Raw genomic sequence first — 12,263 nt, 5'->3', positions numbered from 1 at the left:
CCAGCTTCTGTTAGAATTAATTGCTAATGCAGATGAGTTACATATCATGAAGGAATCTACATGACATTTTCTTTTTTAAAGTGAAAATTGATACAATAAAACATCAAACTCAAACATAATTAACATCTTTTCTAAAAGTATTCCATTTTGTTACTATTGTATATGAATCTTACTTTGTTGTTGTTGTTATTAGCTTTATTTTATTATTTTCTTTTTTTAAATTTTATTTTATTTTTAAGCTTTACAATATTGTATTAGTTTTGCCAAATCTTTTGACCTTTATAAACTACCAAAAATAAAAAGCTGGTTTTATGAAAAGGTCAAGTAAAAAATTGTTATGGGTGAGGATATATATCATTTCTAGTCTTTGCTCAGGTGCAAAGCATATACCTGTATAGATGCTGTGACCTGCTACACAATACTTCATGGGTAGAGATGAACATATGTTATAGGCAGGAGAAAAGATCTGGCATGTTTTCAAAATGAAAATATTAAACTGTTAAAGGGAAATTATAAAATCTGAGTGTTGGTTTGGGAATGCTAATTCTGTTCTAGCCAGAGTCAACTCAGTGGTGAGAAGATCTGAGCTCAGACTTAATATTTTCTATCCACTGTGTATTTTGTGACCTTGATATAACCTCACCTTACCTAAGTGTTCACATGGATGAATAGAGATATATTATAACTCAGATATGATAAATGTAACTTAGATCTGATGACTCATCTATAATCTGATAAGCCCCTCAAGTCGTTCTGAGGTATGTCAAGTTCAGGGCACCACACTCCACAAGACAGATTAGATATATGCTTTCTCATCTTTCTGCGTGTTTGAGGCGAGAAATAATTCTGAAGGAAATGTCACATTTTATTCTTTTTTTTTTTTTTAATTTTATTTTATTTTTAAACTTTACATAACTGTATTAGATTTGCCAAATATCAAAATGAATCCGCCACAGGTTTACATGTGTTCCCCATCCTGAACCCTCCTCCCTCCTCCCTCCCCATTCCATCCCTCTGGGTCGTCCCAGTGTACCAGCCCCAAGCATCCAGTATGGTGCATCGAACCTGGCGGCAACTCATTTCATACATGATATTTTACATGTTTCAATGCCATTCTCCCAAATCTTCCCACCCTCTCCCTCTCCCACAGAGTCCATAAGACTGTTCTATACATCAGTGTCTCTTTTGCTGTCTCGTACACAGGGTTATTGTTACCATCTTTCAAAATTCCATATATATGCATTAGTATACTGTATTGGTGTTTTTCTTTCTGGCTTACTTCACTCTGTATAATAGGCTCCAGTTTCATCCACCTCATTAGAACTGATTCAAATGTATTCTTTTTAATGGCTGAATAATACTCCATTGTGTATATGTACCACAGCTTTCTTATCCATTCATCTGCTGATGGACATCTAGGTTGCTTCCATGTCCTGGCTATTATAAACAGTGCTGCGATGAACATTGGGGTACTCGTGTCTCTTTCCCTTCTGGTTTTCTCAGTGTGTATGCCCAGCAGTGGGATTGCTGGATCATAAGGCAGTTCTATTTCCAGTTTTTTAAGGAATCTCCACACTGTTCTCCATAGTGGCTGTACTAGTTTGCATTCCCACCAACAGTGTAAGAGGGTTCCCTTTTCTCCACACCCTCTCCAGCATTTATTACTTGTAGACTTTTGGATTGCAGCCATTCTGACTGGTGTGAAATGGTACCTCATAGTGGTTTTGATTTGCATTTCTCTGATCATGAGTGATGTTGAGCATCTTTTCATGTGTTTGTTAGCCATCTGTATGTCTTCTTTGGAGAAATGTCTATTTAGTTCTTTGGCCCATTTTTTGATTGGGTCATTTATTTTTCTGGAGTTGAGCTGTAGGAGTTGCTTGTATATTCTTGAGATTAGTTGTTTGTCAGTTGCTTCATTTGCTATTATCTTCTCCCATTCTGAAGGCTGTCTTTTCACCTTGCTAATAGTTTCCTTTGATGTGCAGAAGCTTTTAAGGTTAATTAGGTCCCATTTGTTTATTTTTGCTTTTATTTCCAATATTCTGGGAGGTGGGTCATAGAGGATCCTGCTGTGATGTATGTCAGAGAGTGTTTTGCCTATGTTCTCCTCTAGGAGTTTTATAGTTTCTAGTCTTACGTTTAGATCTTTAATCCATTTTGAGTTTATTTTTGTGTATGGTGTTAGAAAGTGTTCTAGTTTCATTCTTTTACAAGTGGTTGACCAGAGTTCCCAGCACCACTTGTTAAAGAGATTGTCTTTAATCCATTGTATATTCTTGCCTCCTTTGTCAAAGATAAGGTGTCCATATGTGCGTGGATTTATCTCTGGGCTTTCTATTTTGTTCCATTGATCTATATTTCTGTCTTTGTGCCAGTACCATACTGTCTTGATAACTGTGGCTTTGTAGTAGAGCCTGAAGTCAGGTAGGTTGATTCCTCCAGTTCCATTCTTCTTTCTCAAGATCGCTTTGGCTATTCGAGGTTTTTTGTTTTTCCATACAAATTGTGAAAGTATTTGTTCTAGCTCTGTGAAGAATGCTGTTGGTAGCTTGATAGGGATTGCATTGAATCTATAGATTGCTTTGGGTAGTATACTCATTTTCACTACATTGATTCTTCCAATCCATGAACATGGTATATTTCTCCATCTGTTAGTGTCCTCTTTGATTTCTTTCACCAGTGTTTTATAGTTTTCTATATATAGGTCTTTAGACTCTTTAGGTAGATATATTCCTAAGTATTTTATTCTTTCCGTTGCAATGGTGAATGGAATTGTTTCCTTAATTTCTCTTTCTGTTTTCTCATTATTAGTGTATAGGAATGCAAGGGATTTCTGTGTGTTGATTTTATATCCTGCAACTTTACTATAGTCATTGATTAGTTCTAGTAATTTTCTGGTGGAGTCTTTAGGGTTTTCTATGTAGAGGATCATGTCATCTGCAAACAGTGAGAGCTTTACTTCTTCTTTTCCAATTTGGATTCCTTTTATTTCTTTTTCTGCTCTGATTGCTGTGGCCAAAACTTCCAAACCTATGTTGAATAGTAATGGTGAAAGTGGGCACCCTTGTCTTGTTCCTGACTTTAGAGGAAATGCTTTCAATTTTTCACCATTGAGGATAATGTTTGCTGTGGGTTTGTCATATATAGCTTTTATTATGTTGAGGTATGTTCCTTCTATTCCTGCTTTCTGGAGAGTTTTTATCATAAATGGATGTTGAATTTTGTCAAAGGCTTTCTCTGCATCTATTGAGATAATCATATGGTTTTTATTTTTCAATTTGTTAATGTGGTGTATTACATTGATTGATTTGCAGATATTGAAGAATCCTTGCATCCCTGGGATAAAGCCCACTTGGTCATGGTGTATGATCTTTTTAATGTGTTGTTGGATTCTGATTGCTAGAATTTTGTTAAGGATTTTTGCATCTATGTTCATCAGTGATATTGGCCTGTAGTTTTCTTTTTTTGTGGGATCTTTGTCAGGTTTTTGTATTAGGGTGATGGTGGCCTCATAGAATGAGTTTGGAAGTTTACCATCCTCTGCAATTTTCTGGAAGAGTTTGAGCAGGATAGGTGTTAGCTCTTCTCTAAATTTTTGGTAGAATTCAGCTGTGAAGCCGTCTGGACCTGGGCTTTTGTTTGCTGGAAGATTTTTGATTACAGTTTCAATTTCTGTGCTTGTGATGGGTCTGTTAAGATTTTCTATTTCTTCCTGATCGAGTTTTGGAAAGTTGTACTTTTCTAAGAATTTGTCCATTTCTTCCACATTGTCCATTTTATTGGCATATAATTGTTGATAGTAGTCTCTTATGATCCTTTGTATTTCTGTGTTGTCTGTTGTGATCTCTCCATTTTCATTTCTGATTTTATTGATTTGATTTTTCTCCCTTTCTTTCTTGATGAGTCTGGCTAATGGTTTGTCAATTTTATTTATCCTTTCAAAGAACCAGCTTTTGGTTTTGTTGATTTTTGCTATGGTCTTTTTTGTTTCTTTTGCATTTATTTCTGCTCTAATTTTTAAGATTTCTTTCCTTCTACTAACCCTGGGGTTCTTCATTTCTTCCTTTTCTAGTTGCTTTAGGTGTAGAGTTAGGTTATTTATTTGACTTTTTTCTTGTTTCTTGAGGTGTGCCTGTATTGCTATGAACTTTCCCCTTAGGACTGCTTTTACTGTGTCCCACAGGTTTTGGGTTGTTGTGTTTTCATTTTCATTCGTTTCTATGCAAATTTTGATTTCTTTTTTGATTTCTTCTGTGATTTGTTGGTTATTCAGCAGCGTGTTGTTCAGCCTCCATATGTTGGATTTTTTAATAGTTTTTCTCCTGTAATTGAGATCTAATCTTACTGCATTGTGGTCAGAAAAGATGCTTGGAATGATTTCTATTTTTTTTAATTTACCAAGGCTAGCTTTATGGCCCAGGATGTGATCTATCCTGGAGAAGGTTCCATGTGCGCTTGAGAAGAAGGTGAAATTCATTGTTTTGGGATGAAATGTCCTATAGATATCAATTAGGTCTAACTGGTCTATTGTATCGTTTAAAGTTTGTGTTTCCTTGTTAATTTTCTGTTTAGTTGATCTATCCATAGGTGTGAGTGGGGTATTAAAGTCTCCCACTATTATTGTGTTATTGTTAATTTCTTCTTTCATACTTGTTAGCATTTGTCTTACATACTGCGGTGCTCCCGTGTTGGGTGCATATATATTTATAATTGTTATATCTTCTTCTTGGATTGATCCTTTGATCATTATGTAGTGACCATCTTTGTCTCTTTTCACAGTCTTTGTTTTAAAGTCTATTTTATCTGATATGAGTATTGCTACTCCTGCTTTCTTTTGGTCCCTATTCGCATGGAAAATCTTTTTCCAGCCCTTCACTTTCAGTCTGTATGTGTCCCCTGTTTTGAGGTGGGTCTCTTGTAGACAACATATGCAGGGGTCTTGTTTTTGTATCCATTCAGCCAGTCTTTGTCTTTTGGTTGGGGCATTCAACCCATTTACGTTTAAGGTAATTACTGATAAGTATGACCCCGTTGCCATTTACTTTATTGTTTTGGGTTCGAATTTATACACAATTTTTGTGTTTCCTGTCTAGAGAATATCCTTTAGTATTTGTTGGAGAGCTGGTTTGGTGGTGCAGAATTCTCTCAGCTTTTGCTTGTCTGAAAAGCTTTTGATTTCTCCTTCATACTTGAGTGAGATCCTTGCTGGGTACAATAATCTGGGCTGTAGGTTATTTTCTTTCATCATTTTAAGTATGTCTTGCCATTCCCTCCTGGCTTGAAGAGTTTCTATTGAAAGATCAGCTGTTATCCTTATGGGAATTCCCTTGTGTGTTATTTGTTGTTTTTCCCTTGCTGCTTTTAATATTTGTTCTTTGTGTTTGATCTTTGTTAATTTGATTACTATGTGTCTTGGGGTGTTTTGCCTTGGGTTTATCCTGTTTGGGACTCTCTGGGTTTCTTGGACTTGGGTGATTATTTCCTTCCCCATTTTAGGGAAGTTTTCAACTATTATCTCCTCAAGTATTTTCTCATGGTCTTTCTTTTTGTCTTCTTCTTCTGGGACCCCTATGATTCGAATGTTGTAGCGTTTAATATTGTCCTGGAGGTCTCTGAGATTGTCCTCATTTCTTTTAATTCGTTTTTCTTTTATCCTCTCTGATTCATTTATTTCTACCATTCTATCTTCTAATTCACTAATCCTATCTTCTGCCTCTGTTATTCTACTATTTGTTGCCTCCAGAGTGTTTTTAATTTCACTTATTGCATTATTCATTATATATTGACTCTTTTTATTTCTTCTAAGTCCTTGTTAAACCTTTCTTGCATCTTCTCAATCCTTGCCTCCAGGCTATTTATCTGTGATTCCATTTTAATTTCAAGATTTTGGATCAATTTCACTATCATTATTCGGAATTCTTTATCAGGTAGATTCCCTATCTCTTCCTCTTTTGTTTGGTTTGGTGGGCATTTATCCTGTTCCTTTATCTGCTGGCTATTCCTCTGTCTCTTCATCTTGTTTAAATTGCTGAGTTTGGGGTGTCCTTTCTGTATTCTGGCAGTTTGTGGAGTTCTCTTTATTGTGGCGTTTCCTCGCTGTGTGTGGGTTTGTACAGGTGGCTTGTCAAGGTTTCCTGGTTAGGGAAGCTTGTGTCGATGTTCTGGTGGATGGAGCTGTATTTCTTCTCTCTGGAGTGTAATGAAATGTCCAGTAATGAGTTATGAGATGTCTATGGTTTTGGGGTGACTTTGGGCAGCCTGTATCTTGAAGCTCAGGGCTGTGTTCCTTTGTTGCTGGAGAATTTGCTTGTTATGTCTTTCCCTGGAACTTGTTGGCCCTTGTGTGGTGCTTGGTTTCAGTGTCGGTATGGAGGCGTTTGATGAGCTCCTGTCAATTAATGTTCCTTGGAGTCAGGAGTTCCCTGGAGTCAGGGATTGGACTTAAGCCTCCTACTTCCAGTTATCGGTCTTAATTTACAGTAGCTTCAAAACTTCTCCTTCTATACAGCACCACTGATAAAAGATCTACGTTAAAGATCTACGTTAAAGATGTACGTTAAAGATGTTAAAACATCTACGTTAAAGATGAAAAGTTTCTCTACTGTGAGGGTCACTCAGAGAGGTTCACAGCGTTACATGGAGAAGAGAAGAGGGAGGAGGGAGTTAGAGGTGACCCAAATGAGATGAGGTGGAATCAATAGTGGAGAGAGTGGGCTAGTCAGTAGTCACTTCCTTATGTGCACTCCACAACTGGACCACTCAGAGATGTTCATGGAGTTATACAGGGAAGAGAAGAAGGAGGCAGGAGACAGAGGTGGCCAGAAGGATAAAAGGGGGAAATGAAAAGGCGGGAGACAGATCCAGCCAGTAATCAGTTCCTTAAGTGTTCTCCACCGTCTGGAACACACAGAAATTCACAGAGTTGGGTAGAGTAGAGAGGGGTTAGGGAGGATTACAGGTGACCTGGTGGAGAAAATGGGGAGTCCAAAGGGAGAGAGAGCATTCAAGCCAGTAATCTCGTACACTAGTGAAAAATGGGTCCTGAAGATTGGGTTCTTAAAGGTACAAAATTGGTAACAAATACATAAAAACAAAAATTAGAAATCTAGAGTAGAGTTTGGAATTTCAAAAATGCGATGTTAATGAAAAGGAGAAGGAAAAGAAAGAGAGAAAAAACGAACAAAGAAAAACAAACAAGGTCGTGAAAGTAATAAAGAAACTACAGGTACAAAATTGATAACTAATACCAAACAGCAAAAATTAAAAATCTAGAGTAGAGTTTGGAATTTCAAAAATACAACGTTAAAAAAAAAAAAAAGAAGAAGAAGAGAAATAAAGAGAGAAAACAAACAAACCAACAAAAACAATGTCGCAAAAATTATAAAGAAAATACAGGTACAAAATTGATATCAAATACCAAAAAGCATAAATTAAAAATCTTGAGTAGAGTTTGGAATTGCAGATATACGATGTTATGTAAAAGAAGAAGAGAAAGAAACAGAGGGAAAAAAAAGTCACAGCAATTATGAAAAAAACTATAGGTACAAAATTGATAACATATATCAAAAGGCTAAAATTAAAAATCTAGAGTAGAGTTTGGAATTTCAAAAATGCAATGTTAAAGAAAAGAAGAAAAAGAAAAAAGAAAAAAGAAAAAAAAACCACGGTCAAAAAATTATAAAATATATATATGAAGTTTGCTGAAGAAGAAAAAAAAAAAAGGGTCTTTTTTTTTTTTTTGCAAAGTAATAGTTATAAAAGTGAAAATTAAAGGACAATAGAGGACTTAAAAAAATTTTTTTTTAATTAAAAAAAAAAGAGAGAAAGATTGATCGTAAAAATAGTAAAAATATATCTAGGTCTTTCTTTGGTTTTGTTGTGAGTATTGTGGGTTCAGTTCATTTTTGGCAGTTCCTTAGTCCGACTTATATTTCTCAAGATCTATAGGCCCCTTCCTATGTAATCCGTAGTAACCACAGGGTTTTAATCTATGGCCTGTAGCTTCCAAGGCGTTTCCCTCTGTTATAGCTTCTTCTGTTTGCTGGTCTCTTCAGTGTCTGGTTCCCGCCCTGACACAAAGGGGACGGTGGAGGACCCTATTTTTTTTTTTTTTTAATTTAGGCTCACTTGTTCAGCCGCGCTGTGGGGAGGGAGGGAGGGATGCTGCAAACAGATAACACTGGCGTGCGCTCGCAGTGCCTCGGCCACACTGGGTCTGCCCCCGCTCACGGCGCGTGTAACCTCCCTGCCCACACTGCTCGGGCTCTAGGTTGTTCCGCCGGGAACAATCAGAGGCCGGCCCTGGACTGAGCTCCCAGGTCCAAGCCGCTCAGGTTCAGGCACTCGGGTAGTCCTCAGAGGCGCAGACTCGGTTGGGCCTGCGTTTTGTGTACTTCCCAGGTCGAGCAGCTCAGGTGATGAGGTGTTTGGCGGGCGCCAATGCTGCGACTTATCGCCTCCCCGCCACTCGGTTATCTGGGTGTAAAACCGGCGCACCTTCTCAGGCAGATGTTGACCGTCCAGACCCCCAAGAAGTTTTAGTTAGCAAAGAAGCCTGCTTCCAGTTTTATAGATAGTGTCTCTCTGGGGCTGCGATTGCCCCCTTCCGGCTCTGGCTGCCTGTCACCGGAGGGGGAAGGTCTGCAGCCGGCTATCTCTGCTCAGTCCTTTGTTCTGTGTGCGGGCCTGGCGGTGTCTTAGGTTAGGGCTGGCTTTTCGCGTGGTAGATATCCCACAGTCTGGTTTGCTAGCCCAAATTATTTCGCTCAGATAGCGCTCAGGACATTCGGCCCGATTCTTACTCTAAGGGACACAGCCCGCGCCGCACTTCCCTGCCCAGCCCCCGCTTGCTAATGCCGTGTGCAGGCGTCTGCGCTGCTTCTCCGCTGGGGGAGTTACCGTAGGGCTCACAATCCGCGATTTTTAATTGTTTATTTTTTTTTTTCCCCTCCCTTTTATGTTGCCCTCTGTGCTTCCAAAGCTCGGCACAGATTCGGCAGTGAGAGGGTTTCCTGGTGTTTGGAAACTTCTCTCTTTTTAAGACTCCCTTCCCGGGACGGAACTCCGTCCCTCCCTCTTTTGTCTCTTTTTTTGTCTTTTATATTTTTTCCTACCTCCTTTCGAAGAGTTGGGCTGCTTTTCTGGGTGCCTGATGTCCTCTGCCGGCATTCAGAAGTTGTTTTATGGAATTTACTCGACGTTTAAATGCTCTTTTGATGAATTTGTGGGGGAGAAAGTGTTCTCCCCGTCCTACTCCTCCGCCATCTTGGCTCCCACATTTTATTCTTTATTTCAGTCTCAGCATTTGGCCCAAGGTGTGAAAAAGTGTTCAGTTCAGTTCAGTTCAGTCACTCAGTCGTGTCCAACTCTTTGCAACCCCATGAATCACAGCACGCCAGGCTCCCTGTCCATCACCAACTCCCGGAGTTCACGCAGACTCACATCCATCGAGTCAGTGATGCCATCCAGCCATCTCATCCTCTGTAGTCCCCTTCTCCTCCTTCCCCCAATCCCTCCCAGCATCAGAGTCTTTTCCAATGAGTCAACTCTTCGCATGAAGTGGCCAAAGTACTGGAGTTTCAGCCTTAGCATCATTCCTTCCAAAGAAACCCCAGGGCTGTTGGTGATCAATAGAAATAAAAGTCAACAAAGTGTGAAATGTGATGATGGAGGGAAAAATTAGCAAAGGGAAATATTTAAATGATCTCTTGGGTTTACAATATACATAGAATTTTATTTCTTTATAGTCAATATTTAAGCACTGTTTTTTCAAACTTTATCATATATCAAATTCATCTGGTGGGTTTGTTGAAACTTGAATTTCTGGCCCTTGCCCCTAGAGTTTATCAGCAGTAAACCTACAGTGATACCAGGAATTTGCAATTCTAATCAGCTCCCAAGGGCTGCTGCTGCTCACCTGGGGACCCTTCATTTTATTTTATTTTCACTCCATTTTTCCTTCAGATTCATCAACAATATGGAAACCAGAAATCAAACAGATGTTTCCAATTTTTATCTCCTGGGATTGACAGATGATCCAGAACTACAGCACCACATCTTCTTCCTGTTTCTGTCCATGTACCTGATCACTCTCCTGGGAAACCTGCTCATCATCCTGGCTGTCAGCTGTGACCCCCACATCCACACCCCCATGTACTTCTTCCTCTCCAACCTGTCCTTTACTGACATCTGCATGAGCACAGCCACGATCCCCAAAATGTTGGTCAACATCCAAGCACAAAATCAGAGTATCACATATTCAGGCTGCCTCACCCAGATGTGCTTCGTCATGGTTTTTGCCTTTCTGGAAAATTTTCTCCTTACTGTCATGGCTTATGACCGTTATGTGGCCATTTGTCACCCCTTAAGATACTCAGTTATCATGAACCCACAAACCTGTGGCCTGCTGATTATATTCTCACTGTTGCTAAGCATTCTGAATGCTCTGCTCCTCAGTCTGACAGCATTGCGGCTGTCCTTTTGTAAGAACCTGGAAATCCCTCACTTTTTCTGTGAACTTGCTCAGGTTGTCAAGCTAACATGTTCTGATACCCACATCAATGACCTTTTGTTATATTTGGTGGGTAGCATATTTGGTGTCGTTCCCCTCTCTGGGATCATTTTTTCTTATACTCAAATTGTCTCCTCTGTTTTGAGAATGCCATCGGCGGGTGCAAAGGTGAAAGCTTTTTCCACCTGTGGGTCTCACTTGTCAGTTGTTTCCTTATTCTATGGGACAGGTTTTGGAGTTTATATAAGTTCTATACTGACTGGCTCATCCAGGAAGACTACAGTGGCTTCAGTTATGTACATCGTGGTTTCTCAGATGATGAACCCTTTTATCTACAGCCTGAGAAACAGGGACATGAAGGGAGCCTTGAGAAAACTCATCAATGGGACATCTTCTTTTCTGTGGTTGTGCCATCTACCTTGGCCTTGTGTTTATAGAATGAGGCAAAATAATAGTTAATAGATATATGTAGAATATTCCATTTGTAAGTGGCAGAATATACATTTTTTTCAAGCGTGCATGGACATTCTGTAGCATAGATCATATGTGGATCATTGATATACAACAAAAGAGGCAAGAATATGTAATGGGTAATTGACTACATGTATATAAATGAGTTATATATAAATAATACATATAAGAAAACTCCTGCAATAAAGGAGACCCAGTTTCAATCCCTGGGTCAGGAAGATCCCCTGGAGAAGGAAATGGCAACCCACTCCAGTATTCTTGCCTGGGAAATCCCATGAACAGAGGAGCCTGGTGAGCTACAGTGCATGGGGTCACAAAGAGTCAGACACAACTGAGAGACTAACAATTTCACACTTTCATGTATATATATTGCATATATATATATGCAATATATATTGTATGTATATATATTGCATATATGCAATATATATACTTATATATACATATATATATGCAATATACTTAATATGCATATATATATGCAATATTACTCAGCCATAGACAGGAATGAAATATTGCCATTTGCTACAGCATTAATGGACTTGGGGGTTACTATGATAGTGAAATTAGTCACAGAGAGAAAGACAAATACAGTATGCTATCACTTACATGTGGAATCTAAAAAATAAAATGCATGAGTGGATGTAACAAAATTAAACAGACTCACAGATATTGAGAACCACCCAGTTGTTATTAGTGGGAAGAAGAAGGTAGGAGAGGCAAGAAATTGGCAAGGGATTAAAAGGTACAAACTACTATGTATAAAATAAATTAGCTACAAGGATGTATTGTATTGTAAATGTAGCCAATATTTGATAATTCACTTCATTGTACAGCAGAAACCAACACAACACATACCCCCATAAAATATATAATAACTTTAAATGCAGATTAATTTATAAAAATTTTGAATGACTACATTGTACATCTGAAACTAATCTAATAATGTAAATCATTTACACCTCAGAAAAGATAAATAAACACTAGGGGTGCAACGTACAACATGATGACACAGTTAACATTGACGTACGATATATAGGAAAGTAGTTAATCTTGAAAGTAAGAAAATGTATTTTCCTTCTTTTTTCTGTCTTTTTATTGTATCTCTTGATTATGACTGTTAGCTGAACTTGTTGTAATAATCATTTCACAATATACGTAAATCAAATTATCTGCTGTATACCTCAAACTTATGCAATGATGTGTGTTAATTATTTCTCAATAAACTAAGAAAAAGGAAATGTACAATGAAATTATTGCGGCAAAATTGGAAAAGGTG

At 38.3% G+C, this 12,263-nt stretch overlaps 1 protein-coding gene across 1 annotated transcript; it reads left to right on the top strand.

The window, feature by feature from the left end:
- The first annotated feature begins 9,979 nt into the window (after nt 1-9,979).
- Nucleotides 9,980-10,972, top strand: LOC102408305 (olfactory receptor 7G2-like). Its single transcript, XM_006057452.3, has one exon. It carries the CDS (start codon nt 9,980-9,982, stop codon nt 10,970-10,972), a length of 993 nt encoding a protein of 330 aa, XP_006057514.2.
- The last annotated feature ends 1,291 nt before the right edge of the window (nt 10,973-12,263 follow it).

Source organism: Bubalus bubalis, chromosome 9 (assembly GCF_019923935.1).
Source record: "Bubalus bubalis isolate 160015118507 breed Murrah chromosome 9, NDDB_SH_1, whole genome shotgun sequence".
In the NCBI taxonomy this organism is placed as follows: domain Eukaryota; kingdom Metazoa; phylum Chordata; class Mammalia; order Artiodactyla; family Bovidae; genus Bubalus; species Bubalus bubalis.
This window is presented reverse-complemented; position numbering and strand designations above follow the sequence as displayed.